Source organism: Engystomops pustulosus, chromosome 1, assembly GCF_040894005.1.
Source record: "Engystomops pustulosus chromosome 1, aEngPut4.maternal, whole genome shotgun sequence".
Lineage (NCBI taxonomy): Eukaryota > Metazoa > Chordata > Amphibia > Anura > Leptodactylidae > Engystomops > Engystomops pustulosus.
In genome coordinates, this window is record NC_092411.1 from 18,336,325 (window position 1) to 18,351,961 (window position 15,637).

At 43.2% G+C, this 15,637-nt stretch overlaps 2 protein-coding genes across 3 annotated transcripts in view; one reads left to right on the forward strand and one right to left on the reverse strand.

The window, feature by feature from the left end:
- NPR3 (natriuretic peptide receptor 3) overlaps positions 1-5,930 on the reverse strand; it is a 59,123-nt gene extending 53,193 nt beyond the window's left edge. For both annotated transcript variants that reach the window (XM_072134446.1, XM_072134437.1), the window contains exon 1: positions 5,086-5,930. In XM_072134446.1, the coding sequence (XP_071990547.1) occupies positions 5,086-5,752 (667 nt within the window). In that variant the 5' untranslated portion in view covers positions 5,753-5,930. The remainder of the gene's footprint in view (positions 1-5,085) is intronic.
- TARS1 (threonyl-tRNA synthetase 1) overlaps positions 5,186-15,637 on the forward strand; it is a 45,530-nt gene continuing 35,078 nt past the window's right edge. The window contains exon 1 of the mRNA XM_072134425.1: positions 5,186-5,315. The gene's annotated coding sequence lies outside the window, so the exon portion shown is untranslated. The remainder of the gene's footprint in view (positions 5,316-15,637) is intronic.

Below are 15,637 nucleotides of genomic sequence, written 5' to 3' on the forward strand. Positions count from 1 at the left end.
TATAACGAGCAGAGATTTAGCATCGCAGCTCAGAAGTTGCATAGTCATTCCAATACCAAATCAGATTGTCCAGGGGTTCTCCACTTTCCATGACTATTAAGAAGCCCATATACTGAAACACTCATAAAAATGGAATATCAGGGCCCCATGTGCTGCTCTCTGTGGCCCCCCATCCCAGCCCTGGTGGCAGGTGTTGTAAAATCCTCATGTGCTGGCCAATGCCACCAACAACCAAGACCACGCCTGAAATAGGATGTAGTGCCGGTCCATCCCATTTTGAGGGCATGGCTGTGATCTCAATGTCAATAAGCTTCACCAGATGGTCCCTAGGGCAATACTGAAAACTGTGATCCCCAAATTCAGGATCCCAGCACATATGATGGGCCATCAGGGATACTGGGGAGTTCTCCATGGTTCTCAGGTCCGGCAGTGACAGGTGATATTCAGCAGCCGAAAAGCAAAAGAAAACAAAGGAAAGATGCAAATATTTGTGAAAGTTCCTCCCGGAGCAAAAGAAGGAGCCGGTCACCCGCTCGCTGACGCAAGACCATCACACAAGATCTGATGAAGTGTTAGGAGTAGGGACTCAAGCAACCCACCCACATTGCCTGTAAATTTCCACAACAGAGAAGATGCTGAGGATACAACAAGGTCTGGGATGAGCCGTCATTCATGGAGCTATAGGACACGGTGGCCACGTCACACATAGACCCATATAGGATGAGAGAAGTGGATGGGTCTTTTGGGATTTTAGTTATATTTTAGTCCATTTCTGCCAGGTGATAGCTTCTAGGTGAAGGATGGGCCTATGGTGGCCTAGCCTCCATCAACTTTGAGGAAATAGACCCTTGTAGGCTCCAAGTTGAGAAGTCTTCTGCTTTACATATGGGAACCCTTCTTGGGCGAGAGCCTGGGCCTATAGCAGGATCCTCTGTGGACCCAGTAAGAAGACAGAGGGGAAGGGAGTGTAGATTGCGGAGTATCTGGAGGAGTGCGATGCGGTGCCCTCCACCTGTCACGTACAGCACGGCCAGGAGGATTGTCAAGGATTTCCAGGGGTCATTGACCGGGATGGATCGGCTGTATGCGTCAGAGACTGTGTGTGACTTGTGACGCCGGGTGCAGGTTTCCCTTTAAATTCCTTGAAATCTACTGGATCTACCTAGAGTGTAAGGGGACACCCCACCGCCCAGGTGTATTATTATGGAAGCTGGACCTAGTGTAAGAGGGGATCCCAGATTGCAGGACAGTCTTTCCATACACAAAGACCCCATTATTAGAAATAGTAGATGGGGCCCCCTTTTACATTGGGGCCCAAGAGCATTCCATTAGGTCTTTGATCGCCCCCTAATATTTACACTTGAATCTGTAGCCACAGGGTCTCACTTTGGAGGACCCACCATAGACATACATGGTGCAGACTGCCCATTGATTAGAGTGGGGACAGTGTAATACTCAAATTCTCCTGTGGTGGTGCTGTTGGTAAACTGAAAACTTTCAGCCAGGATCTTCCAAAGACGATCACTGTGATCAAGTTAGTTTTTTGATCCAGATGACCTATTGAAAGGGTATGTAAGGTGGTGTCATAGCGGTCCACTGCCGTGATGTCATAGGCGCCCCCTGCCATGAAATCACTATGGATCACTGGTCATTATGCAGAGATGTATACAGCCGCAGCATGGGACTAGACAGTGGTTTATGGCACCCTGTATTCTGCAGCAGAAATAGCGATGATAGCCCCAGTGTGTCATGGGAAAAGTCACCGGATCTCCATGTCTCCGCAGCTTTTCCTATATGGGACTTCCGCCAGATGTAAAGAAATTGTATTCCAAATTGGAACATTATCTAGAGACAAATATTATTGCAGGTGATGCAATCCTCTTATCACTGTGCGTGTATTATATAAGGATAATTAAAAAAAATGTACAGAGCCGAGTTTGTCGCATGGCACAATTCATTAGGATATCAAGGATTTTAGATCAATTCACTTTCCTTGTAACTTAAAGCTATCCCAGCGCACAAATACAGACCTAGAGGGTCATGGAACAAGTTCAGCTCTGCTGCATCCGTGCTATAGGTGTAGGATATACCTTTGTATCTCTGTGCTATGTGTCTGACATCTGGACAACTATGAAATACAATATAGATGTAGCAGAGCTGAACTGATCATCTAGGTGATGCGTCTTTTGACTACTGCTATATTGTGGGTGTAGTGTCAATTTATGAATTGCGATTTCCATCACCCATTTACTCTGTTGTATGGATAGAGGAGCAGCTGTGATGGGTCAGAGGATGCATCAAGGTGCAGATCCTCTGTCCAGTGCAGATATTGGGTCAGCTTCCGAGGTCGGTCTATATAATGAACAGATGTAGCAGAGCTCAATCTGTCATTTAAACACACAGCAATGATAGAGTTAAAATAAGGTAGTGGCTTTAACCCTATACAGCTAATACATTAAAAGATCACAACCAACATGGTGCATAGTGACAAACTCAGCTCTGCTACGTCTACCAGAGGCAGCCATGATGTTTCAGAGGGAGTTCCCCTTTAAGATTTTTCCGTGCATCACCCTGCCCTACTACAATACAGGTGGCTTTACATAGGATTGCAATATAACCCATTTAATGATACTGACAAACTCAGCACTGCTACATCTCCAAGCATAAAAACCATTATCAGAGTCCCAGAGCTGAGCGCAGCGCTGCATGACGGTGACTGCTGAAGTGTAAAACTAGTCACCACGTGCAGCTCTAACCTCCTACGGTACAATCCTGGGAAGGACATGGGACGCCTGTCACCCTTCTCCTTGGGCAACCCCTGGCAGAGGAGACAGCGAGCAGCTCTATATCCCTGTGTGTACCCTCAGTTCAGATAATGGGTCAACTACACTGTCCGGGTACCTGCTTCTGGGGTTTAATATGAAGAAAAAGTGACAGATGTAGCAGTGCCGAATCGGTTGTCTAAACTCATTGACATCCATTACAAACTCAGCTCTGCTGCATTGTGAAACTCAGTTTGCATGATGCCTGAAAGATCATACGAGGCTGAATACAATCAATTCTATATAAAGCGCATACGTAGCAGAGCCGAGTTTGTCACCATCTCTGCCTTGAACCATAATATAAGATGTTTAGCTGCAGATTTGTACAAAACCACAGCTACCCCATCTCTGTTCTGCAGGGAGTTGTCCACATTTCAGCTCCAATTGATATGACAGCCCCGGCTCTGCTACATCTGCATTTAATATACTTTCCCTTCATCATCCTCTTTGGCAGCCGGAGCTCTCCCAGATGTCTGCAGATTGTGTGTTCTCTTTCTTTGACCAAAGAACTTAATCCTCAAACACAAGCGGAGCACCTACAGCTCGGCGGCACGTTCCTCCATGAGATCCGTGATGTGAGGGGAATCCTAGCCACTAGTAATGATTATTTTATAGATGTAGCAGAGCTGAGTTGGTTATTTGGCACAGTTACTTGCACTGCAGGTACAATAAACCTAAAACCTTCCCCCCCATGTCCTTACTAAGGGAAACTTTGTGTCAGTCTTACAGGTTTGTAATGACAAACTCAGCTCAACTACATCAGTGGTTACTAATATACGATAGAGACAATTGTTACATTGTTGCGCTACATTCCTCCAGGACAATCTACAAGGGTTCCACCAAGGGTTGCCAGTATTTAAAGGGTTAATTCTCTATTTCTACACTACATTCAGTATTACAGATGTAGCAGAGCTTATATAGATAACACATACGTGATCACTGTGTGACCTGATGGATGACAAACTCAGCACTGCTACATTCATTTTATATGAACCACTTGTCAGTGGAGAGCGGACATCTAGAGGATACAGTCATTATTATCCGGATCTAACCTGTACCATATGACAAACTCATCCCAATATTACCAACTTTCTATATGAACTCTGCCCAACGGCAAACTCAGCTCTGCTGTGTCTATGTGACTTTTACTTTATACTAAATGTAGGGTATGATGACTATTCCAGCACAGACCGAGGTTCTCATTCTCTTTGAGGTTGCATCCAGATAACACAATCATCAAAGGATCTGTATCTGAACTGTGCCACATGACAAACTCATCCCTGCTGTGTCCAGATTATAGAATCATCATGATTTTCAATATTGTCATATGGCACAGTTTATACAGACAAACTCAGCTCCGCTGGTTGAAGATTATCACAATCATCATGATGTCTACATAATCAGTGCTGAATGACAAACTCAGCTCTGCTGCATCTAGATAAGACAGTCATTGTGATCTGGATCTGAACTGTGCTAAAAGTCAAACTCATCCGTGCAACTTCATATGCTTATCAAGAATCTGGATCTGAACTGTGCCATATGACAAACTCATCATTGCTGCATCCAGATTACAGAATCTCAATTTAACCTGTGCCATATGACAAACGCAGCTCTGCTATATGATGATTGAACACAGTCATCAGGATCGTCCACGTGAACTGTGCTGAATGACAAACTCATCACTGCTGCATCTAGACAAGACATTGACCATGAGGTGGATCTAAACTGTGCCAAATGACAAACTCATCACCGCTAGTTTGAGACAATGATTTTCTATATAAACCTTACATTTATTTACAGTAACTACGCCAAATAAATTCTTTCCTTCTACCTCTCGATAATAAGGTCATCACGATCCGGATCTGACCTGTGCCATATGACAAACTCATCACTGCTGCATCCCCATATGCCAATTATCATAACTTTCTATACGAACTATACATTGTCTAGACAAACAGCTCCATATGACAAACCCGTCTCTGCTACATCTTGATAATACGGCCATCATGGTATGGATCTGACCTGTGCCATATGACAAACCCATCACTGCTGCATTCAGATTTTCTTATTACCATAATTTTCTATACGAACTATTCATTTTCTAAGCAATCAGTGCCATATGACAAACTCATCCCTGCTACATCTGGATAACACAGTGATCGTGATCGGAACTGCGCCATATAACAAACCCATCGCTGCTACCCCCCTCCATTCATTTCGATGCTATGAAACGCGCTGGCGCTGGGGGGCACCTGCCACTTACCTCTCTCCTTATTCTGGATGGAGTGGATGATGTCCTCCACGTCCACATGCTTGGCTTCGTCGAAGTTGTGGACGGACATGTGATAGCCTTCCTCCTTAAAGGCGATGTGGACGCCTTCCAGGGTGAAGAAGCAGTTGCGCTCCTGGTTGTCGTCGCTGTAGAGGAGCATGGCGCGGCTCCACTTGTGGTAGCGGAACATGGCGAGGAACATGTCGCCCATCTTGGTGTAGGTAGGTGCCACCCGGGTCAGGTGCGAATACTCGTCCGATTTCTGCATGAAGCCCGTGGCCAGAGCCCCTGGCGATATCATGGGGATGTTCCAGTGCGAGGCTAACCTGGCCACGGGGGCGGCCGCGTACTCGCACACCGGACCCAGGACCACGTCCGGTTTCTGCTCCTTCACGGCGGCGTCCACCAGGCTGAAGAGCGCCTGGTTGCCGCAGTCCGAGTCGCGGTAGGTGACGTTGAAGGTAAAGCCGGGCAGCAGACTGGCATCGTGCTCCACCGACCTGAGGGCATAGTCTATGGCAGGTCGGACCCGGTTGATGGAGAACAAGTACTTATCATCCTTGGGTAGGATCACTAACATGGCGACTTTTTTATCGTCTGCCGGGTCGCCCTTTACCAGGACCACCAGAACCAGCGCCAGGAGTAGAGACGGGGTCATCCTTAAAGGGATTGTTGTGCTACTCCTCCTCCTGCTCAGGTGTTTCGGCTCTGCTGTGCGGGGCTCTTTAAGGAGGTGCTCTGCTGCTGTTTGATCTTATTGATTCCTCTTCTTCCTTTCTATATCCTCTGTTTAAATAGTGAGGCAGCCGCCTATTACCACACATGGTGCAGGAGCGAGAGGCTTTTCTTTTTTTTTTTTTTTCCTTCTTTTTTTTTTTTCCGGGAGAGTTACTCATTAACATTCCTACGTCATTTCGGAGTCCTCCGCCTCCTTCTTAAAGCTGTACACCCCCCCCCCCCCTGTTACCCCCCTCCAGGAGCAGAAGCCAACAGCAAGGAAAATTGTTTAAAAGCAAAAAAAAAAAAAATCTAAAATTCTCAAAAAAAATTTTTTTGCTGCAACCGGAGCCTGCGGTGACAGCGCGCGGGGGTCCCCTATAGGCACCTATAGGGATAGAGCCGTGGTATGCAGGCGATCTGTAAAATAATATAGAAGCACGCAGGGAATGTCAAACACTTTACACAGACACTTATTGACTCAGTGATTCATTCCCCCGGCCAGGTATTTGATGAATGTGGATGGATGTAGCAGAGCTGAATCGGTCATTTAAGATTTAAGTTATAGGGATGAAAATGTGGGATGTAGTGGGGCTGGAATTTGTCGTGAGATTGAGTGTCGTGAGTGAAGATAAGCGACATATGGGATGTAGCAGTGCTGACTATGTTAGGACTAGGTGAACTCACTAAGTAAGGATTAAGAAACATATGGGATGTAGCAGTGCTGATTTTGTTAGTAAAGAAGGTAACTCACACAGCTAAGATAAGGACGTAGGAGAGCTGAGTTAGTCATTTAAGACTAGGATAGTGCACTAAGTAGCAGAGCTGACTATGTTAGGACTAGGTGAACTCGCTAAGGAACGATAAGAGAAAATGGGATGTAGCAGGGCTGACTATGTTAGGACTAGGTCAACTCGCTGAGGAACGATAAGAGAAAATGGGATGTAGCAGTGCTGACTATGTTAGGACAAGTTCAACTCACTAAGGAACAATAAGAGAGGATGTAGCAGTGCTGACTATGTTAGTACTAGGTGAACTCGCTAACCAACGACAAGAGAAAATAGGATGTAGCAGTGCTGACTATGTTAGGACTAGGTCAACTCACCGAGCTAGGATAAAGAAACATATGGGATATAGCAGTGCTGAATTTGTTAGTGAAGAAGAGGGTAACTCACAAAGGTAAGATAAGGGACATAAAGGTTGTAGAAGAGCTGTGTTGGTTATTTAAGACTAGGATATTGACTAAGTTAAGATAAGAGTTATATGTGATGTAGCAGAGCTGAAGTTGCTAATTAAGATGAGAATAACTCACAATATTAAGATAAGGGACATGAAGGATGTAGTAGAGCTGAGTTGGTCATTTAAGACTAGGATATTGCACGAAGTTACGATAATGGACATATGGGATATAGCAGAGCCGACTGTTGGAACTGGGTGAACTCCCTAAGCTAGGATAAGAGACACAAGGGGTGTAGCAGTGTTGAATTTGTCATTTAGGAAAAAGATGGCTCTTCAAGTTAACAGAAAGGGACGTGTAGGATGTAGCAGAGCTGAGTTGGTCATTTAATATTGGGTGAAAATAACACAATATCGGAATGGGTAAGGGGGATATTGCAGGGATGAATTTGTCATTGAAGACTAGGATATCACACAGATGAGATGTAGCAGAGCTGACTTGGTCATTTAGGATCGGGTTAATTTAATAAGTCATACTAATGGGTACATTGGACGTAGTAGAGCAGAGCTGAGTTAGTCATGTAAGACTAGGTTATGTGACCAAGTTAAGATCATATACTTATGGGGTGTAACTCTGCAGAATCTGACAATATGGCAATGTAGCAGAGCTGATTGTGTCACTAAAGACTCAGTTTACTTATTAAATTAAGAAAATGGACGTTGAGGATGTAGCGATACTGAATTTGTCATTTACCACATAATATAATTTGCATGTGGGATGTAGCAGAGTGGAGATGGTTACAGACCAATGTTTGGTAATGATCTAATGAACTTTCCTAGCTTACAGTCCTGCTACATTGTCCTGAGTTATGAGGATTCACAAACCCAGCTCTGCTACCTCCGATATGCACATTCTAGTAAGATCAGGAATCAGTTATTATTATTATATTATTATGATCAGTTATGCTTTAACATGCAGCTGTGCAGAACCATATGACAAACTCAGCTCAGAATATCTTCCGCGTGACAGGTTATAGGTCACACTGTACAATAATATAAGGATGTAGCAGTGCTGCATCTGTTATTAAGGGACAAATAAGATTGAAAATCTCAGAGAGATATCCTACTACACAACCAATATACAGATGTAGCAGTGCTAAGCTTGTTATAGGGCAGCCCTCATCATATTGATATCAATATGTCTTATCTGTGATATCCCAAGGGGGTGCAGGGAAATCTCTTAGGTTATGTTACTTGACTGCAGAATAATCTAGAGATGTAGCAGTGCTGAGTTTGCTGGACTGCACCATTTATCACACAGAGGTATTGGACTGGGCAACATGTAGAAGAGCTGAGTTTGTAACTGGGCTTCGAAGTCACAATTTCTTGTCAGTGATATTGACTTGTGACCGAATAAAAACTGATTTCATCTTCTTTATTCATTAGGATGCACAGCCAATGTACAGATGTAGCAGGGCTGAGTTTGTTACTGGGCATCACTCCTCATCTTGATAGCAAAACATCTGATTCGTGATATTCCATTGGACTTTAGGAAAACCTGTTACTTTATCTTAACCCAAAGAGTCGGTTTAACCAATACATGGATGTAGCAGAGCTGAGTTTGTTACTGGGCATCACTCCTCATAGTGATAGCAAAATATCTTACTTGTGATATTCCACTACATTATATAAGCCCAATGCTCAACCAATGTACAGATGTAGCAGAGCCGAGTTTGTTATCCAGCAGCACTCACAATGACAATATAACTATGTAATATCCGTAAGAAATCCAACAAACCGAACTAATACCTGCCAAATATTGACATAACAGACTCAGCTCTGCTACATCAGGATTTTCTTCTCTCTTCTTTTTGTTAGGATTGGGCTGCGCTTCTGCTTTTGGATTGTTAGAATGAGTGGATTTACTCACTGGGGGCGACTTGGATTCCCTGCAGCTTCTGGTATGTTTCATAGCGCTGAGTGGAGCTAGTGCCTGGTTGTGTATAGCGGCGCGGTCTATCTGCGGCGGAACATTCTATGGGAGAACTGTTTTCACACTCTTATCTAATGAGGCTGGAATGAAAAGCCGTAGTGAGTGAGTGAGTGGCACTTGGAACGTGCGGCTACTTTGGACAAAAAAAAAAAAATTTTTAATGTGATTTTTTTCCGGGGGGGGGGGGGGGGGGGATTTGGAATTTTGAAATAATGACAAGAAAAACAAGTAAATAAATAAAAAAAACTAAAAATACTTGGCTTTGTTTCCCCCGGAGGTATTCGCCTTACAAGAGGGTCGGCCTATGAATAATCATCTGAGAGGCTGCTGCGGAGCTGACTGCAGCTCTTGTTTCTCTGGGAATAGCACCGGAGAGGTAGAGGAGGAGCCGGGGGTTACAGTGTGCGCTCTCATTCCTCAATCCCACTTTTACAGTTATTCCTATGGAAATCTCCATGCAGGAAAGATGTAGATGTAGCAGAGCTGAATGCGTTTGGAACTTTTTTGGAAGCTGTGGTCACTTAGTTGCCACCAAGTCATGAGTAGAGGATTATCTATATGTCCATCTCAGGACTGTCACTTCCATATTTGATATTTTAAGAAGACCAATCACCAAGAACAAAATCCAGAATTACATAACCCATGTGATTGTCGCTGCTCCCCTGACCGAATTAGTGTTGGTTTTTTGAAAATCCGTCAACCCGTTCAAAAGATACGACCCCCAAAAGTTTTATGTGAATTAATTCCTACTGGCTTAGGAGGCGGTACCTTACCATCATACAGTAGTCAGAGACACGCCCCTAGAGAATGATCAGGTTACCACCTCCTTTGCATTTAAAGTTTCAGGGGTTGTATCTTTTGAATGGGTAGGCGAATTTTCAAAAAACAAACACCAAATTGATCGCGGGGACATCGGCAATCACATGAGGTGTGTCAAATGGTAAGACACACCCTTGAAACACAATTTTCATAGGTATATCTAAAAGAAAAACATAGAAGTGAAGGGATTTTTTTGTGTCCCATGATGATGATTCCAAACAGGGGAGTAACTAGAAATGATTGGGCCCCATAGGAAACTTTGGGCTATAAATTCCCCAGACACACAAATAATGTCCACCCTTTGCCCGCCGCCATGTATTAACACATTGTAGCCTGGTTGGGGGTGGGGGACTGCAGTATTATACTGCAGACACCCACTGATAACATCTATAACATCTATAATCAGTGTTGGTACCGATCATGGCCAGGTTTGATTTGTGGCAGGTTTGATTTGCTGTCACAGAATGATTTGTAAAAAAACCTCAGCATTTGAACCTTGAGGGGTCTGATTGTTCATACAATATATTGTATGAGAAATCAGATCCCCTAAGGTTCAAACAGCTAAAAAAAAAAAAAATTTTTACCACCCATAAAAATTTTTATAAAAAGTGATCAAAAAGTCGTGCAATCCCCAAAATGGTATCAATATAAACATCAGTTTGTCCCACAAAAAGTGAAACCTCACACATTACACCGGTCTGTAAAATAGGGATGATATGGAGAAATGTTTTTTTTTTTTTTAATTCTTTTTATTATTTTATAAAAAAAAAATACAAATTTTTTGCACATTGCTGGCGCATGTGCAGAATGTACCTATGGAGTCAGCTGGGGGTGTGCAAACCCCCAAAAATAAAGGGAAGGTGTCATCCGGACTTCACAGTGAAAGACTGTGAATATTTTTCCAGCTTCCCAGTACATTGGACAGATTGGGGCACATTTACTTACCCGGTCCTTTCACGATCCAGCAGCGTGTTCTCCGACGAGGATTCGAGTCTGCCGGGATTCACTAAGGTCGTGCGCCCGATGTCCACCAGGTGTCGCTGCTGCGCCGTGGTCCGCCGGAGTTCACCAACCTCTTCGTGGTGCATGTATTTTAATTTTTTTTAAATAGCGCGATTTTTCCGAATCCGTCGGGTTTTTCCGGTGGCCACGCCCCCCTGTTTTTCATCGCATGCAAGCCGGAACACCCCCTACAGTGCAGAATTTTGTGTCCCGTTAGGTATACTGCAGCCGCTCAACAAATGAGTCGGGACACTTTATAAATACATGTACAAGCAGTTTGCACTGAAAACAAAGTGCAAAGTCCAACAGAAAACTGACGCAGGGGCTCCAATAAATGTGGCCCAATGTCTTCCAACAAAGGACTGGGGTCTATGATAGGAAACTCTCATTTATATTTTCTAGTTTGAATGTTTGTGGACCTGGCTGCTGTCCCCCAGCTTTTCTCCATCCTCCCTGAACCTCCTTTTTGAAAGGTGGTGTGGTGAAATAACCCTTCCTTTGCACAAAACTTTGCAAACGATATAGATAGATATGAGATAGATAGATAAGAGATGATAGAAATGAGATAGATAGATAGATAGATAGGAGATAGATAGATAGATAGATAGATAGATAGATAGGAGATAGATAGATAGATAGATAGATAGATAGATAGATAGATATATAGATATGAGATAGATAGATATGAGATAGATAGATAGATAGATAGATAGATAGATAGATAGATAGATAGATACTTGAAGAAAATGTCAGCAGCACACTTAGTAATCCAAAGATGGTGGGTGCAGGCACAAATAAGACCGGGCCTAAGGTCCTTGGTAAATAAGTCGTGGAAAGAGGCAGCACACCAAACGAAGTCCAGTATCAAGTGTAAAAAGTGGGTTCCATTTTATTCCATGTTTCAAAATACAGCAACGTTTCGGCTCATGCAGAGCCTTTTTCAAGCCAAATAACAAGAGTGTGCAAACATACATATATACCCTGTTCGGGTGATCATGTGATACAATTGTTCCCGCCCCTTATTTTGCATATTACATCATCATATTGAAATTTCCACAGTGAACATAAATACAAATTGGTTAAATTCATGATAATAAATGTTACATACAACATAGTAAAGTGCGTGTGCTTATGTAGTGTCTGAATTGACTTGTGCTTAACCGCTAGTGTGTCAACATACATAAAGTGCTAAGTGAATTCTAAACAAAGTTGATCAAAAAAGAAGGTTTAAAAACAATCCGGGTGTCTCACCACCTCATCCACCCACCGCGTGTGCACAAGGTAAGGAAAGCGATCCGATCATCATTGCCTCTGTTGTGGAGTTGGGCTTGGCGCGCCAATGTCTGAAAGCACTTGACACGCATGGCTGGAACGCAAGCGCAGCGGTGTCATACTGCGCATGCGCGAACTCGTCCTGTCGTCAAGGAGATGGCGTGCGACCTGAATAAACAAAGCAGGTCGCTGATGTGTAGCTGAAATATAGCAGAGTGAAATCTCTACTGTCGACAATTATGTCGCGTAGGGAGGCTACTGGCACAGCACGGAGTACGCTTATGGTAATAAAGAACAACCACGTATATGGGGGAGTAACATAATTATTAACCCCTATGATCCGGGGAAAAAAGTCAGAATTATATAATCCCTGATGGTCCAGTAGGGACCCTATAGGGAAATTGTAAATGTAGTGGTACGGCCCCTGGTGGTTAAATAGGTAAATGCAAATACTCCCATTGGCACAAATTGTAGCCACCAGATGATGAATGGTGCGTCACGTGAACATCACATTGGCGAATTCATTATGTACAAAAGGAAAAAAAGGGGAAAAAAGGGGGAAGAGGCAGTGCAGGATCTGTTGCATCACAAAAAAGGTGGTGGAAGGGGCTGGTGAGAGAAAAGACGACCCCGGAATGGCTTTCTTAGATTCATATTATCTGAGAAAAGAAAAAGAAAAATTCTTAAGTTAGATATATCATCATTTTTGAGGTATAGGGTATTTCTTGTTACTTGAAAAACCTACATTATATCTTAGACAATGAATGAGGAGTCTGTCATGACTATATAGTGTGCATTAAATGCCTGTTAGCTTAAAGTCAACATTTAGTCCATGTGGACGTAGAGTGTTTAGAGTAAAAATCCAATATAGTTCCTTCTTTTTGAGGATTTTTTCTCTGTCCCCTCCCCTGCGTAGGGGGGGAATGTGATCTATGATCTGAAATTTGAGATCATTCTCCGTATGGCCAACATCGGAAAAATGTTTTGATACAGGTAAGTCACGTCTATTGTTACGAATAGTATATCGGTGTTGGTTGAACCTTGTTTTGAATTCCAAAGTTGTTTCACCTATATATAAAAGACCACAGGGACAACTTAATTTGTAAACAACGAATCGACCGTCACAGTTCAGATAATGTTTGATTTTATATTCTGTGTTGTTGTGGAAGAAAGAACCACCTCTGATCATTTGTTTGCAGTTTATGCAACTGCGGCATGGGAAGGAGCCCTTGTTTAATTCACCAAAAATGCCCTTCTGTCTGCTAGGTCGCAGAGATCCCACGTCAGCTTTCACTAACCGATCTCTGATCGACTGGGCTCTGCGGTATGAAAAAATGGGGGGTTTTTTGAACTCAGGGGCGGACATGGGGTTACCAGTTAATTTAGACCAATGTCTGCGAATAATCCTCGTGACAGGGGTGCTGTATTCACTGTAGGTGGAGATGAATGGAATTCTGCCTGTATCTGCCTTCTTGGTGGTGGACACTAATGTGCTGGGTCTGTCTATAAGCTGTGCCTTGTCAAAATTTCTTTTGATAATTCTGCGTGGATAGCCACGTTGTGTAAATTTGTGTAACATGGTATTCAAATTTGTTGTAACTTTCTGTGAATCACTGGTGATGCGTTTAACCCTGAGAAGTTGGCTATAGGGTAAACTGTTAATCATGGCACGTGGGTGGTGACTCTCGAATCTGAGCAAAGTGTTCCTATCGGTTGGTTTCACATATAGATCTGTTTCAACACTCCCATCCTTTAGTGTCACCAAAACATCTAGAAATTGTATTTCACTTCTGGAATATGTCAAGGTGAATTTGATTGTGTCATCGATTGTATTGAGGTACGTATGGAATTCGTTGAGTTCCTGCTCGGTGCCAGACCATAGGAGGAAGACGTCGTCTATGTATCTCCACCACCTCAGGCAGTGCCTGAAGTGAGTGGAGGCATAGACGGCGTCCTCCTCCAGAAACCCCATGACAATATTAGCATATGTTGGTGCCATATTGGCCAATATGGCACCAACATATGCTAATATTGTCATGGGGTTTCTGGAGGAGGACGCCGTCTATGCCTCCACTCACTTCAGGCACTGCCTGAGGTGGTGGAGATACATAGACGACGTCTTCCTCCTATGGTCTGGCACCGAGCAGGAACTCAACGAATTCCATACGTACCTCAATACAATCGATGACACAATCAAATTCACCTTGACATATTCCAGAAGTGAAATACAATTTCTAGATGTTTTGGTGACACTAAAGGATGGGAGTGTTGAAACAGATCTATATGTGAAACCAACCGATAGGAACACTTTGCTCAGATTCGAGAGTCACCACCCACGTGCCATGATTAACAGTTTACCCTATAGCCAACTTCTCAGGGTTAAACGCATCACCAGTGATTCACAGAAAGTTACAACAAATTTGAATACCATGTTACACAAATTTACACAACGTGGCTATCCACGCAGAATTATCAAAAGAAATTTTGACAAGGCACAGCTTATAGACAGACCCAGCACATTAGTGTCCACCACCAAGAAGGCAGATACAGGCAGAATTCCATTCATCTCCACCTACAGTGAATACAGCACCCCTGTCACGAGGATTATTCGCAGACATTGGTCTAAATTAACTGGTAACCCCATGTCCGCCCCTGAGTTCAAAAAACCCCCCATTTTTTCATACCGCAGAGCCCAGTCGATCAGAGATCGGTTAGTGAAAGCTGACGTGGGATCTCTGCGACCTAGCAGACAGAAGGGCATTTTTGGTGAATTAAACAAGGGCTCCTTCCCATGCCGCAGTTGCATAAACTGCAAACAAATGATCAGAGGTGGTTCTTTCTTCCACAACAACACAGAATATAAAATCAAACATTATCTGAACTGTGACGGTCGATTCGTTGTTTACAAATTAAGTTGTCCCTGTGGTCTTTTATATATAGGTGAAACAACTTTGGAATTCAAAACAAGGTTCAACCAACACCGATATACTATTCGTAACAATAGACGTGACTTACCTGTATCAAAACATTTTTCCGATGTTGGCCATACGGAGAATGATCTCAAATTTCAGATCATAGATCACATTCCCCCCCTACGCAGGGGAGGGGACAGAGAAAAAATCCTCAAAAAGAAGGAACTATATTGGATTTTTACTCTAAACACTCTACGTCCACATGGACTAAATGTTGACTTTAAGCTAACAGGCATTTAATGCACACTATATAGTCATGACAGACTCCTCATTCATTGTCTAAGATATAATGTAGGTTTTTCAAGTAACAAGAAATACCCTATACCTCAAAAATGATGATATATCTAACTTAAGAATTTTTCTTTTTCTTTTCTCAGATAATATGAATCTAAGAAAGCCATTCCGGGGTCGTCTTTTCTCTCACCAGCCCCTTCCACCACCTTTTTTGTGATGCAACAGATCCTGCACTGCCTCTTCCCCCTTTTTTCCCCTTTTTTTCCTTTTGTACATAATGAATTCGCCAATGTGATGTTCACGTGACGCACCATTCATCATCTGGTGGCTACAATTTGTGCCAATGGGAGTATTTGCA